This window comes from Ascaphus truei, chromosome 8 (genome assembly GCF_040206685.1).
Source record: "Ascaphus truei isolate aAscTru1 chromosome 8, aAscTru1.hap1, whole genome shotgun sequence".
Classification (NCBI taxonomy): Eukaryota; Metazoa; Chordata; class Amphibia; order Anura; family Ascaphidae; genus Ascaphus; species Ascaphus truei.
In genome coordinates, this window is record NC_134490.1 from 10504391 (window position 1) to 10520703 (window position 16313).

Here is a 16313-nt window from a genome sequence, read left to right on the forward strand (position 1 = left end):
TACAAGTATTGCTCCTTCTTGATATTAGGTATTAGGTGTTGTGTATCCTATTCACTCATTACTCCATGGTGCTTTTTTCATGTATATATCTCTCTTTTATGTGTGTTAGTGATTTATTGTCACCTAGTATTTCCGTGTAACTGTTTGTTAACTTTCAGGACTGTGACAGTAGGTGTTTACCTTATATGCTGTTTTCTACTGATATATACAAATTGAATTAGAGACAGTGCTTTGTAGGTAGTTTTGTTGTTTGTGTGTGGGTCACCTTTATTTAAATACTGTGACTATATTTAGGGTTTACAGGGACCCTTGGTGTTACCCTCACCTAATTCAGTGTTTGATAGAGTTTTTTTTTTGCCTAGGTGGTGCTGGCTCTTGTTTGTTTGTACCTTTGATTTTACAAGTTCAATGTCCCATTATTAGTGAAGGCATTATAATCCCCAATGCAGGCCTTGTGTCCTATGTGCATGCGTGTGAAGTGGAACGCTGCAGCCGTGCGTGTCATTAACCAGGAAGTGGAATTTCTCAGTTTACAGGCAAAGCATTAAACCTTTCTGTAGGAAATTCCTATGGCCCGGAGGAGCTACTGCAGTAGCTGTATAGTGGCGATGTGGGGGAGGCGCAATTCAATTTGTCTGTTTTGTATATATATATATATTAATATATATATTTTTTAAAGTAGATTATTAAATAAGAAGGTGCAGGTAATACAGGAATACAGGTGCGTCATGCCACAAAACAAGTTAACCCCCTGGCTGCCAGCAATGCATTGCAAAGCAATTCCAATGTGTAAACCTGAAGAAGGGAGTTATGCTGTCATTCAAGCTCATGTATGGGAACATATCCTAAGTATCCCAGTCAGCTAATAATGCTCGTATTATGCTGGAAATACGCACAACAGTGACTAGCAATAACACACCAGCAATCCTATTATTTTATTGGAGTAAAAGAAAAATACAAAATTGAGAAACACCCTGCCCTTGATTAAAGCAAACAATTTAATAAAAATGCATTGAATCCTAAATACTTAATTATACTGTAGATGTTTGGACAGGGATCCCATTGGCTCCTGAAAGCACTTGTCATTGATTGAATGGTTTCACTTTGTGTATAAAAGCAGCACCATCAGGCTTTGCTGGTAGACCTGTACCATCCTAGATCTCCATCCCTACAGCAGATTATAACTAGAAGAACAATCATGCCTGGATCAAAGGGTGGTGGATGCAAAGATTCTGACCGTAAGTAGTTCCTTATGATAGCGAATAGTGTTACATGGAATTTACTAGTTGGTTCCTCTATTATACATGCAAAAGTCTGGACTGAATGACACAGAGATGTTATTAGCTGTATAAAGTTATTGCAAATATATGTATTCTATTGGAACTTAAACAGTGGAAAGAGGATAGTTTTAATGTGTGCATAGTTCTTTATGGTGCTGCTGTTCTATTTAGCAGAGAGATACATAAAGGTCATTTGAAAGTCAATTAAACTGTTCCAAATGTATCCTCATAAAGAGATATTTTTTTCTGAAATAGAAACTGTAAGTGCATCACATACAGTATATGAAACATGTAAACCAAGGTATTGTGCCTACATTTGAAGCAGATTGTTAAAATATTGAAATGTTAATGCAACTCAGACCTGCAGGATGATTGGAAGTAAGGAAAAGGGAAAAACATGAGGGGAAAAAACACTGAATTGTGAAAAGTAGCTTCTTTTACTCTCCTCAACTCCCTCACTGATATGCACTCACCCTGATACATGGATGCATGACCATTTCTATTGTTAACCTATTGGCAAAAAATGCACTTGTTGAACCCAATTCATCTACTGTAGGTTTTCAAAGCTTTTGCATGATTGGCCATTAGCAATCACACATTCATGTTGTATTTACGAGGTCCATAAAAACCATTCAAGATTTGCACTTATCTGTCTCAGTGATATTCATTCTCTCTCATTTCAGCATGTGCACCAGCTAAATCATGCAAGGACACATGCCCTGCCCCAAAATGCCCAGGTAAGAAAATCTGCACGGTCAATCATATCTTAATCCTGTTGTTTACGAGAGGGCCTGTAATTCATTATGCAGCAATATGCACAGTCACACTGTTTGTGTTTTTTCTCTTTTCTGTACTCCCAATAAAGTATAAAACAATGCATCAATACACTTATTACTATAGGGGGAACAACAGTCATTTAAACCTGGAGCATACAATGGAAAGGAAAGAATGACTGTAGAGACCATGATGATGCTTGTTATGTATAAAGTTGATTAAGTTAAACACTGCTCATTTGAACCAGCAATCTCCTTCACATCACTGCTTTCTCCTTGTCTGTAATTGTATGAGAGGGTTTTGCCTTTTCCCAAAAATTGGTCTTTTTAAAACAAAAACTGAAATAATAACTTGTATACAATAAGGGTGGGCACCCTCACTGGTGTTTTGTTTTTGTTCTAAAACTTTTTCATGTTTTTGTTAGAAAGAGATGGGCAAAACTGGGTGTCTGAAATCAGAGTAAGATCTGTAGAAAGATTGGCCTAGATTATTATCATACTGTTAAGATGGATATACATGGAAAATATGTTCAATGATGTAAAATTCCACAGATTGTGGTCTTTAAAATATGGGGAGTTTAGGATCAGAAGGGAATTTTAAAGGAATAATACAGATTTACATCGGTGAAACTCATTGGAAGTTTATGGGTCTCCTGATACTAAAAATCAGTGAGACCGACTTCAAATGAGACTGATTTTGAATAAATGAGACCTGACCGATCTGTAGGGTCACCTGTATCTTCATTTATGGATTACCAATATTCCAGTACATGGGAGTTGAATATTTTCTGTGCGCTTCTGTGTCCCTTCTTTTAGTGTAGAATTAATAAAAGTCCCTCAATGTTTGGCGTTTCTGTTTTAAATAAGCTGCCTTTGTACGATATGATTTTTACTGACATTTCCATCATTTAGAAGTAGTCAAGTATCTCAGCCATTCCTTCAAATTATACTTCTATTTCTCATCAGAACCTTGCCATCAAGGTCATGGGGGTAGCGGCGGTGGAGGTCATGGAGGTGGAGGTCATGGAGGTGGAGGTGGAGGTCAAAGCAGTGGAGGTCACGGAGGTGGAGGTGGAGGTCAAAGTAGTGGAGGTCACGGAGGTGGAGGTGGAGGTCACGGAGGTGGAGGTCAAAGCAGTGGAGGTCACGGCTGTCAAAGCAGTGGAGGTCACGGAGGTGGAGGTCAAAGCAGTGGAGGTCACGGAGGTGGAGGTGGAGGTGGAGGTCACGGTGGTCAAAGCAGTGGAGGTCACGGAGGTGGAGGTCACGGAGGTGGAGGTGGAGGTCAAAGTAGTGGAGGTCACGGCTGTCAAAGCAGTGGTGGAGGTGGAGGTCACGGAGGTGGAGGTGGAGGTGGAGACAAGAAGTAAACCATCAGAATCCATCTTGTGTGTTGACTGAAAGGACTAAACATTCTGTTAACTCTCTTTACATTACTTCTTAAGAGATCAGCAATTACAAACGCTTTTAAAATGTCTGTTTACACATATAAAAATAAACTTATTAACCCATTTACTGTCTGATTTGTGCTGTACATTTTTTTAAGTGTATTTCCACTGATTTAAAGGAAAGGTACAGTAGAGCCAGTAGCACTGCAGAGAATGCTACGTTACTACAAGATTACAACAGAGGGCTCTCTGTTATATACAGATCTGATGAACATATAAATCTTTTCAGACCAAGTCATTAAATGTTTTCATGTGAGTTGTAGGAATGAAAATGCATTCGCCAAACAAAAGATTTCTACATGATGAGTCCAAATTCACATCGAACTCAAGTAAAATATAATAAGCACTAACAAGAAAGGTGGTTTTTAACTTGGCCTTTTTGGAGTTAGGTAAAGTCTATATTCATAACAGTAAGAGCTTGAGCGGACAGCAAAGTTTTGCAAAACAATACAGCATGTTGCTGCTCATTTGGCAGTGAAGGATTTTAGAGAAAGCATGTTAACATTAATCAATTCACACACATGCCTGTAACACATAACATCCCTCCTTCCAAACACAACCTTCACCCCAACACATACAGATTCCCTGAAACAAGACGTATGTGTCTCATACAGTATATAATGGAAAAAGAGGAAACAAAGAGTGGGCAAAAACCAACAATCCTAAAAGTAATGGCCAATCAGGATTAAATGTGAGGTCAATAGCTATAACATAACACGGAGAGCAGCAGTTAATTGTACAAACATGGGCCTGAAAGCAGAACTGATCAAATATATTTTTTAAATGTCCAATTAATTATTTTTATCTGAATTTATATTTAAGGGTTTTATGTTACGGGAGCCTTTGGGCTTTTTTTGTTTTTGCTTGTGTGTTATTCATGTTTATCATCAGTGGTCTCAATGACCCTGATGTAGAACAGGATTTCCCATAGAACAATTCAGCTGGTATCATTCTTATGCTTATTGTTATAAATAAAGTACAGGTAAACACAATAACAAAGTGAAATAAAAGTATATAAATGGATACAATGATTTGATAAAGTAGTCTGCATAGAAGTGAAGTGCACATATACCTCTAGCTCCTGGGACCAACATTAGCCCTAAAAATGTAACAAAGAGCCAAATCACTGGTATATTTTACCGATCTGCTGTCATACAAACCTGCATTCCTATAGGTTATAGCCAACCCCTAAATCCGTTTCAGATCACTACTTGTTTGGGCATAAATTAACACTTAAATGTGCTGTCCCTTCAAGGAAAGTGTCTTGTTCAACAGATTAAATGGGGCTGAAAGGGAAATGTAATAAATGATTTAACTATACTATTTTTTTATTGTGTCCGCTATGTTTAACCTATTAAACATGCCACTGTGCTTAGTTCCCTTTCGACCTACAGTACAAAAAATTGCCACTCTAAAATTAGGTATATTTACAATGACTAAAGTAGGTGTGGAGTTCTTTATTACATTTTGAAATGTGTATATATATTGTGACAAACGCCCCTCTTTTGTAGCGCTGACGTCTGTCTGGGTTCTTCCCGACACAGTCTTCTAGGGTTAATTATACAACAAACAGGATCATGCAAAGTATTATGCTGCTTAACTCAGGCTTCTGCCTGCTTTATTTTCATCCAAGTAAGGTACTGCAGCTTTAACATGTGAAGGTTAGAGGTACTCAGATACTTTCATTCAGCAGTTCACATATTTCAGTGTTACAGTATTTCCCACACTGTTATTTCAAGTAAAAAGAAAACCAAATGATATAAACAAAATCCTATCCCTTTCAGGGATCTAACTACACATCAGAATCAGTCTCTCTAACAGCTGCTGGCCAACTAACCTGGTCCCCCAGCTTAAAACAATGCCCTCTCATTTAGGGTCACTTAGATACAGCACAGTCTTTAGCAACAGCAGTAAACATTTGTTTGGTCTTATCTGTTCGTGGTGGGAACTCGGTCCCGTGTCCAGGCAAATCCTCTGGTACTGTGATACTTGGAGGGGCCGTCAACCCCGACACTGGATGCAGGGGAGCAGCGATACCCCCAGCCTCCAGGCTCTAAGGAGAGAGAGTGAAATGCAAAACCTCTCTGCTCTAAGTACCTGTGCATGTGATTAGAAGAGCAGGTGAGGGAGAACTAGAGCCATTGTAATCTGTGGTCTGGATTTTCCATCCAGCAGTCTGAGTTAATGGGAAGCTGTGGAATGGATCATTTTTAACTATTCCTGCACTTTCTGACCTAAAACGGGGCAGAAAGCTGCCTAACATCTTTGGACTATGTCACATATCCCCCTCCCCAGCTCACACCTACTGGGGTGAGCGGCCATGGACCTCACTGGGGTGAGCGTCCTACCTGAAATACTTGAGCTAACTCCTCAGTACAACATTAAGTATTCACATGACACGAATATTAACTTTTTTTTCCACGGCAATTATGGACAATAGTTTTTGTCATAAGAGACTATACTTGGCAAACATATTTTGTTGCTCTATATTAGGGAACTATTTTGAAAAATAAATGTCTAGCACACATTCTTACAACCCAGGATATGCTAAATATATTCACAAAACCAGACAATTTCTATTACCTCCCTGGGTTTTTCTACTCTAGAATATGAATCTCATATATTTACCAACAAAAAGGGCCATCAACCCTGTATATTAATTTGTAGTTTAGCTACATTTTCAACACAGAGAACCAATATAACATTGTAATATTGACAAAATGCTTATTCTAGAGGCCTAATATACCTTAACTACAATAGCTTATTTGCATAGTTAAGTGTCCGTGACATAGTCCACACGTGTAATAACAAAAAAAAATATCGGTCAATTCCCCAAACACATTTTTTTTTTTTTTTTTCTTTGATTTCCAGTTCATTACATTTCCTGACTTTATTTCATAGGCTGCTGCAACCTGCAAATGACTGGACTGTTTCTTTAGCTTCTGACAGAACTCTGGGGCCGGATAGTCTTTGTCTTTATATTGTGGCCCAGAGTGGCGAGATCCGGAAAAATTCAAGGCCAGCGTTGACCTTCGTCGCTTTTGCTTTGCAACCTTTGAACCTTTATGGTACTTCTTACTGCCATGTATTTTCTCAAGACCATCACTCTCAGAGATTTGGGATTTCCCCTCTGGGGCAATTATATGGTATTTAGAAGATGAAGCACTGATTACCTTGATGGGGCGCTCACTAACTCCGGCTGTACCCTGTGGCATTTTACCTTTGCAGCTGGCAGGCATGTAGTGTTGAGCCTCTCTTTCCTGAGGCCTACATTTATTAAGGCGGAAATACCGCTGTATAACCAGTGACGCATTTCTCAGGGTTTGATAGTGAATCCTGTTCTGTGTCATCCTAGTCAGAGACTGGATCTTTATAGTTGCTCCTTTCATAATGAGGAACCTGTTTCGTACCATGCGGGCACGGTAGAATGATTGAAGTACACAGGCTGCTTTATTCCGGCGATTAAACTGACGAATTTTCATCCCTCTGTAGGCAGCCTGTAGGATGATAGTTGCGGCGCGTTTACGCCGATAATTTTCTCTTTCCCTTCTTCCTTGGATAAGAGCTTTGCAGTGCTTCTGAATTATTCTAATGCTTTTCTCCTTTTTCAAAACGTTAAGTTCCTCCACGAGAGAATTCTGTTTTGTGCATATATGTCGCAATTCTGTTCTCAGAGCGTCCATTTCTTCCTGGTGCTGGCTCTGAGTGTGCATCAATGCATTCTGTAGTGCTTCCTGCACTTCTAATTTTTCCTGAGTCAACTGTTTCTTTACTTTTTCTGCTTGGTCAGTCAAATCTGAATTTTCCAATTTCAGAGTCTCATTTTCTTGCTTTACAGTCTCTAACTCACTCAGGGCAATCTCATGGGTTTGCTTCAACATTCCCAGCTCTGTGTTCAGACCGTGGCCCTCCAGGCGTGAGTTTTGCACCTCTGTGCTGAGCGCGTGAACCTCTTGTAGAGCCTTCCCGTATTTCTGTTTTAGGATAGCCATTACGGTGTTGGCCTTTTCCAGCCTAGTCGTCACCTCTTCCAGCTCACTCCGTAAGAGAGACTCTGTTTTCTTCAAAGCCTCGTACTCCTGTAAAGCTGGAAGTATACACCTCTGTAATTCGGTGTTCGATTCTCGCTCTTCCATCCAACATTCTCGCTCCTTCTTGCTCCATTCTCGCTCCTTCACCAAATCCTGCCACAGGACTTCATAATTATGGCGGGCAGCTTGGAGTGCAGAAACCAAAGCCTCTTTATCCTGGTTCAAGGATTCAGCTTCCCTTTGCTCCTCCTTTTCCTTTGCCACTGTTCCCGTGACAATTCTGCCGGTCACTCCGGTCTGCAGCACATCTCGGCGCCTTTCTGACGCATGTCCTGACAGCGCAGGTTCAAGTGGCTCGGTCACTTCCCCTGTGACTTGAGGAACAGTTTTCTTTTTCTTCTTCTTTCTTTTTGCTTTATTAGCTCCAGAGATATCAGTGGTACTGGGCACACGCTCACTGGTATCAGCTTCCACATCTTGCTTGCACTCATAGGGCGTTGCTTGCTTTTGCAGCTGTTTGTCTTTGAAAATTTTGGGGCACACATCTTCCATGTGACCTACTTTATGACAGGCCCAGCATACTAAATTCATCTGTGGGTACGACTCTCCTCCAGGGGCCACATACGAGTCGTCATCATCATCATCATCATCGTATGGCCTGAAGGGACACTGTTTTTCATGATTATGTACATTACAAAACAAACATTTCACATCGGCCATTTTAGAAACCCGGCAGGGACAATTTGCTAGCTGCAATTTCACTCACTTCAGCAACTTGCATACAGCACTTGCTAGCTGCAAATTCACTCACTTCAGCAAAAGGCATTAGCTTTACAAACAGCACTTGCTAGATGCAATTTTTTTTTTTTCTTCTTTTTCAGCAAAACATTTTGGTTTTCTGTTTGGGTTCAGGGTGCTATTGCATCCACACTTCGCACATTCTCTGTGTATGCTAGAAGCACAACTGATATACACAGTGGGACAGACTTCACTCATAGCATCTGTACTTTAGTTCAGCTCGGCGGCCATTTTAAACCCCCGCATTTATTTGCAAACCCACAGACTTTTTTAGTGTCTGCCCGCATTCTCCACCATATGTGACAAACGCCCCTCTTTTGTAGCGCTGACGTCTGTCTGGGTTCTTCCCGACACAGTCTTCTAGGGTTAATTATACAACAAACAGGATCATGCAAAGTATTATGCTGCTTAACTCAGGCTTCTGCCTGCTTTATTTTCATCCAAGTAAGGTACTGCAGCTTTAACATGTGAAGGTTAGAGGTACTCAGATACTTTCATTCAGCAGTTCACATATTTCAGTGTTACAGTATTTCCCACACTGTTATTTCAAGTAAAAAGAAAACCAAATGATATAAACAAAATCCTATCCCTTTCAGGGATCTAACTACACATCAGAATCAGTCTCTCTAACAGCTGCTGGCCAACTAACCTGGTCCCCCAGCTTAAAACAATGCCCTCTCATTTAGGGTCACTTAGATACAGCACAGTCTTTAGCAACAGCAGTAAACATTTGTTTGGTCTTATCTGTTCGTGGTGGGAACTCGTTCCCGTGTCCAGGCAAATCCTCTGGTACTGTGATACTTGGAGGGGCCGTCAACCCCGACACTGGATGCAGGGGAGCAGCGATACCCCCAGCCTCCAGGCTCTAAGGAGAGAGAGTGAAATGCAAAACCTCTCTGCTCTAAGTACCTGTGCATGTGATTAGAAGAGCAGGTGAGGGAGAACTAGAGCCATTGTAATCTGTGGTCTGGATTTTCCATCCAGCAGTCTGAGTTAATGGGAAGCTGTGGAATGGATCATTTTTAACTATTCCTGCACTTTCTGACCTAAAACGGGGCAGAAAGCTGCCTAACATCTTTGGACTATGTCACATATCCCCCTCCCCAGCTCACACCTACTGGGGTGAGCGGCCATGGACCTCACTGGGGTGAGCGTCCTACCTGAAATACTTGAGCTAACTCCTCAGTACAACATTAAGTATTCACATGACACGAATATTAACTTTTTTTTCCACGGCAATTATGGACAATAGTTTTTGTCATAAGAGACTATACTTGGCAAACATATTTTGTTGCTCTATATTAGGGAACTATTTTGAAAAATAAATGTCTAGCACACATTCTTACAACCCAGGATATGCTAAATATATTCACAAAACCAGACAATTTCTATTACCTCCCTGGGTTTTTCTACTCTAGAATATGAATCTCATATATTTACCAACAAAAAGGGCCATCAACCCTGTATATTAATTTGTAGTTTAGCTACATTTTCAACACAGAGAACCAATATAACATTGTAATATTGACAAAATGCTTATTCTAGAGGCCTAATATACCTTAACTACAATAGCTTATTTGCATAGTTAAGTGTCCGTGACATAGTCCACACGTGTAATAACAAAAAAAAATATCGGTCAATTCCCCAAACACATTTTTTTTTTTTTTTTTTTCTTTGATTTCCAGTTCATTACATTTCCTGACTTTATTTCATAGGCTGCTGCAACCTGCAAATGACTGGACTGTTTCTTTAGCTTCTGACAGAACTCTGGGGCCGGATAGTCTTTGTCTTTATATTGTGGCCCAGAGTGGCGAGATCCGGAAAAATTCAAGGCCAGCGTTGACCTTCGTCGCTTTTGCTTTGCAACCTTTGAACCTTTATGGTACTTCTTACTGCCATGTATTTTCTCAAGACCATCACTCTCAGAGATTTGGGATTTCCCCTCTGGGGCAATTATATGGTATTTAGAAGATGAAGCACTGATTACCTTGATGGGGCGCTCACTAACTCCGGCTGTACCCTGTGGCATTTTACCTTTGCAGCTGGCAGGCATGTAGTGTTGAGCCTCTCTTTCCTGAGGCCTACATTTATTAAGGCGGAAATACCGCTGTATAACCAGTGACGCATTTCTCAGGGTTTGATAGTGAATCCTGTTCTGTGTCATCCTAGTCAGAGACTGGATCTTTATAGTTGCTCCTTTCATAATGAGGAACCTGTTTCGTACCATGCGGGCACGGTAGAATGATTGAAGTACACAGGCTGCTTTATTCCGGCGATTAAACTGACGAATTTTCATCCCTCTGTAGGCAGCCTGTAGGATGATAGTTGCGGCGCGTTTACGCCGATAATTTTCTCTTTCCCTTCTTCCTTGGATAAGAGCTTTGCAGTGCTTCTGAATTATTCTAATGCTTTTCTCCTTTTTCAAAACGTTAAGTTCCTCCACGAGAGAATTCTGTTTTGTGCATATATGTCGCAATTCTGTTCTCAGAGCGTCCATTTCTTCCTGGTGCTGGCTCTGAGTGTGCATCAATGCATTCTGTAGTGCTTCCTGCACTTCTAATTTTTCCTGAGTCAACTGTTTCTTTACTTTTTCTGCTTGGTCAGTCAAATCTGAATTTTCCAATTTCAGAGTCTCATTTTCTTGCTTTACAGTCTCTAACTCACTCAGGGCAATCTCATGGGTTTGCTTCAACATTCCCAGCTCTGTGTTCAGACCGTGGCCCTCCAGGCGTGAGTTTTGCACCTCTGTGCTAAGCGCGTGAACCTCTTGTAGAGCCTTCCCGTATTTCTGTTTTAGGATAGCCATTACGGTGTTGGCCTTTTCCAGCCTAGTCGTCACCTCTTCCAGCTCACTCCGTAAGAGAGACTCTGTTTTCTTCAAAGCCTCGTACTCCTGTAAAGCTGGAAGTATACACCTCTGTAATTCGGTGTTCGATTCTCGCTCTTCCATCAAACATTCTCGCTCCTTCTTGCTCCATTCTCGCTCCTTCACCAAATCCTGCCACAGGACTTCATAATTATGGCGGGCAGCTTGGAGTGCAGAAACCAAAGCCTCTTTATCCTGGTTCAAGGATTCAGCTTCCCTTTGCTCCTCCTTTTCCTTTGCCACTGTTCCCGTGACAATTCTGCCGGTCACTCCGGTCTGCAGCACATCTCGGCGCCTTTCTGACGCATGTCCTGACAGCGCAGGTTCAAGTGGCTCGGTCACTTCCCCTGTGACTTGAGGAACAGTTTTCTTTTTCTTCTTCTTTCTTTTTGCTTTATTAGCTCCAGAGATATCAGTGGTACTGGGTACACGCTCACTGGTATCAGCTTCCACATCTTGCTTGCACTCATAGGGCGTTGCTTGCTTTTGCAGCTGTTTGTCTTTGAAAATTTTGGGGCACACATCTTCCATGTGACCTACTTTATGACAGGCCCAGCATACTAAATTCATCTGTGGGTACGACTCTCCTCCAGGGGCCACATACGAGTCGTCATCATCATCATCATCATCGTATGGCCTGAAGGGACACTGTTTTTCATGATTATGTACATTACAAAACAAACATTTCACGTCGGCCATTTTAGAAACCCGGCAGGGACAATTTGCTAGCTGCAATTTCACTCACTTCAGCAACTTGCATACAGCACTTGCTAGCTGCAAATTCACTCACTTCAGCAAAAGGCATTAGCTTTACAAAAAGCACTTGCTAGATGCAATTTTTTTTTTTCTTTTCTTCTTTTTCAGCAAAACATTTTGGTTTTCTGTTTGGGTTCAGGGTGCTATTGCATCCACACTTCGCACATTCTCTGTGTATGCTAGAAGCACAACTGATATACACAGTGGGACAGACTTCACTCATAGCATCTGTACTTTAGTTCAGCTCGGCGGCCATTTTAAACCCCCGCATTTATTTGCAAACCCACAGACTTTTTTAGTGTCTGCCCGCATTCTCCACCATATGTGACAAACGCCCCTCTTTTGTAGCGCTGACGTCTGTCTGGGTTCTTCCCGACACAGTCTTCTAGGGTTAATTATACAACAAACAGGATCATGCAAAGTATTATGCTGCTTAACTCAGGCTTCTGCCTGCTTTATTTTCATCCAAGTAAGGTACTGCAGCTTTAACATGTGAAGGTTAGAGGTACTCAGATACTTTCATTCAGCAGTTCACATATTTCAGTGTTACAGTATTTCCCACACTGTTATTTCAAGTAAAAAGAAAACCAAATGATATAAACAAAATCCTATCCCTTTCAGGGATCTAACTACACATCAGAATCAGTCTCTCTAACAGCTGCTGGCCAACTAACCTGGTCCCCCAGCTTAAAACAATGCCCTCTCATTTAGGGTCACTTAGATACAGCACAGTCTTTAGCAACAGCAGTAAACATTTGTTTGGTCTTATCTGTTCGTGGTGGGAACTCGGTCCCGTGTCCAGGCAAATCCTCTGGTACTGTGATACTTGGAGGGGCCGTCAACCCCGACACTGGATGCAGGGGAGCAGCGATACCCCCAGCCTCCAGGCTCTAAGGAGAGAGAGTGAAATGCAAAACCTCTCTGCTCTACAGTAAGTACCTGTGCATGTGATTAGAAGAGCAGGTGAGGGAGAACTAGAGCCATTGTAATCTGTGGTCTGGATTTTCCATCCAGCAGTCTGAGTTAATGGGAAGCTGTGGAATGGATCATTTTTAACTATTCCTGCACTTTCTGACCTAAAACGGGGCAGAAAGCTGCCTAACATCTTTGGACTATGTCACAATATATATACATATAGTGCTACAAACTCTCACATTTCCACACCCACCCACACCATTTATATCCACTCCCACTCCACACACACCTTTTGTAAAGCACTGTATATACTGTGGGCTCTCCATTCATTTTTATTCACACTGATACACATACACACTCTTTCATCACTTGCTTTCAGGAACCTTTTGACACCTCTAGCCATAAAACACATCCACACCGGGGAAAGGACCAGCACAGATAACATTCCAAGAGACACTGTTTATAGTATACCTTTTGCTTGCTTCATTCATTGTAACATCGCCAGAAGAAGAGATCAGTGTATCTCGAAAGCTTGCACAAATTAAAGCATTTCGTTAGCCACAGAACGGTATCATCTATTTATTTTTTGATATATTGAAGCTCGGCTAACACGGTACTGATACCTCTACATGTATATATATATATATATATATATATATATAAAAGGAAAAGTATATGGTGCGCAAAACTGATTTAAAATAGTGTTGCAATGATCTCTATGAGTGCTGCCACAATGTAATTGGTGCACACCACCCCAAAGAAAATACAAAGAACAATAAAACACAAAAGGTGCAAATCAGAGACACAGGTGCATGGATATACAACACCTGAAGGATAAATACGTGAACAAGTCCCATATTCGAATTCCACAACAAATGTACCAATACATGAAAAAGATACCAATATGGTGAAGTACGTTTATGAATAAAATGATTGCGCACGTAACAGAGGCTACTTACAATGTAGCAGAAATAACAGGCATATCAGTAAATTGCTTTCAGATCGCTGCATGAAAGGGGCTGATAATCTCAGGAACCGCTCACTCCGTCTGTGTGATCAGAAGCGGAAGCGTCACTGATCAGCTGTAATCAGCAGTTGCGTGGGTCCTCCCATGGTGACGTCACTCCCCTAAACAGGAATACCACTGGCTCCGTTCACTCGGTGAGATTAGCCACAGGGCTGAATTCCGAGATTGATATAACAGTCCCAATAGCCTTTAAATAAGTCTTTGCAGCAAATAGAATGACAGTTCAAAATCCTGAATATAACACAAAATATGGAGATCTACTAAGAAACCCTCACCCTACTAGTTTCGTCTGAGTTTAGACTTCTTCTGGGGCAGACTGCAGAGAGAAGTCTGCCTATTAAAACCGCAATGGATAGTATTAATACCAATAGAATGGATAAACATTATAAGAAACAACAAACAAGAACTAATAATATACAAAAACACAATAACAAAAGAAACCAATATACAAATAAAAACGGAGGATAAATATAAATACATGCTAATAATACTATTGGAAAAAGAAAAATACAGAAATATAGAGTATGCAGAGTTAAAAAATTATTAACTAATAAATAACAAATAAATAATAAGCATACATAATACAATAAATCTCTAAAGTAAACGATGGTGACACTAACATTAATACTAACTCTAAAATAATTCTATGTTCTTAAAACTAACAGGTAGAAGGCTGGCAAATCACTAACACTAATCGTGATATAAGTTATTGTTTCAAATTATGGTGGGAGGATATCACAGAAAGTGCCCAATAGTGAATCAGATATAAGATCACTACTAGAAGACGCAGGGACCCTGATGAGGTGGAGGCGCTGCACTGGAACTAGGTGAGACTCAGCACACTACCTCAGCTGCCTGTCTGGACGGGTCCTCCCCACACACCATCATGCGGGAGACTCAGGAGTCCTGTTGCCAACAGGTGCACCACCAGACACTACCACACTGTAATGGGGGCCGGTTAGACCACAGGGGCCAATGTGAGATTGGGTGGGTCAGGCCGGGCCAGAAATACCGTTACATTTGGAGGCGAGCTGCTGAGATCAGATCTGTCATCAGGACAGGCTCTAGCTAGGCACACTGGGAAACAGGGATAGAGTCTGCTGCCACTCTGTGCTGCGTAGGGACGGACCTAGGGGTGGTCAGGGGGCTGACGGGATATTGTCAGTTCGCAGGGACGACCTAGGGGCCTGAAAGGAGTGAGGGGTCTGGAGCCGGGCTATAGCTGACCGAGTCACCTTGAGGCAGTGCTAGTTGGTAGGACGCCAGAAGGGATAGCCTGTAACTTGGTCAGGAATCCTGGAGAGGGTCTGCGCTAGGCTGACCAAGAGAGGTAGACGCCCCAAGTACTGCATGGCAGAGCCAGAGTACCTAGCCCATTCCAGACACTTACCGTAGGGAGCACAGACTGGGAGGAAGGAGTCACAGCAGACACTGAGAGAGTGAGCCTAGCCTGAGGTAGTGCAACATGAGTCCAGCCTAGTTCAGGTACACATGTGGTGGTGCATCTGAGCAACTCTTTATTGTACTGATGTGGAGGCTGCCCCGCAGAGCGGAGCCCCATGTACGATAATTGGTACGAGAGTGTGACAACCCAAAGAATGGAGGATCCGCGTGGTGCGGAGAACCCAAAATGGCGACCAGAGGCTGATGGGGAGGGCACCCGAGGCGTGCACCCCACTGAAGAGCAAACTGTCGCCGAGTTATCGTTAACCAGTCTGCTCTGGAGCGGAGCGAAGGCCGTGGCTGCCCCGTTTTTATCCTGTCTGGGACACCGAGGGGCCACCCTTGTAGAGTGTGAGGAAATTGTAATAATTGGGGGAGAACCCCGCAAGGAGAGCAAACAAAATGACTTTTTGGGCTTAAAAGCCAACCAAAATGGCGGTTCCCACTTGCTAGGGAAACCGCATGGGACAGTCACAGGAGAAATGGCCGATGCAGAACTTGCAAAGAGCTGGCCGGAAATGGCGCGAACAGCAGAGCCCCGCCCTGATGGGGGGCATGGCGCGAAAGCTATGGCTGCGCCTGCATGGACAGTAACTAACTCAGCCCCGGTGCTGAGTCAACCGCTTAGTCTATGGGACCCTCCACTGATTTCCACCAGGGGGAGTGACTTTCAACTATGGCCTGTGGGAATGCACCCACCGGGCCCAGGGACTGATATCCAGACGGCGCCACTACAAAAAGTAGTTCCGGCCGCGGAAACAATTTGCAAGAAAGAGGGATATTTTGCACGCAAAGCTGCTGCAAGGAGAAGGCGGGAACTAGCCGCGGGAAAAGAATCCAGCTCTGAGGAGGAAACTGGCGCGAAAATACAGACCGCGCCCACCAGGACTGAGAGAGGCGCGGCCTTAATTAAGGGGCATGATATTCCCTTGTGGGACCCGCCCATAATTGCAACCCCTGGGGGCGGGTTCCAGCT

General features: G+C 42.3%; 1 protein-coding gene across 5 annotated transcripts in view; it reads left to right on the forward strand.

The window, feature by feature from the left end:
* Positions 1–1141: 1141 nt before the first annotated feature.
* Positions 1142–16313, forward strand: part of LOC142501125 (uncharacterized) — a 29494-nt gene continuing 14322 nt past the window's right edge. For 2 of the 5 annotated variants that reach the window (XR_012803422.1, XR_012803423.1), the window contains exons 1-3: positions 1142–1238; positions 1964–2017; positions 3020–3229. Coding sequence is in view for 3 of the 5 variants with exons in the window: in XM_075610516.1 (XP_075466631.1) it covers positions 1199–1238; positions 1964–2017; positions 3020–3423 (498 nt within the window). In the remaining 2 variants the exon portion in view is untranslated. Of the gene's footprint in view, positions 1239–1963; positions 2018–3019; positions 3565–16313 lie in introns of those variants that run through there. The other 3 variants (XM_075610513.1, XM_075610517.1, XM_075610516.1) reach the window with 2 other exon arrangements.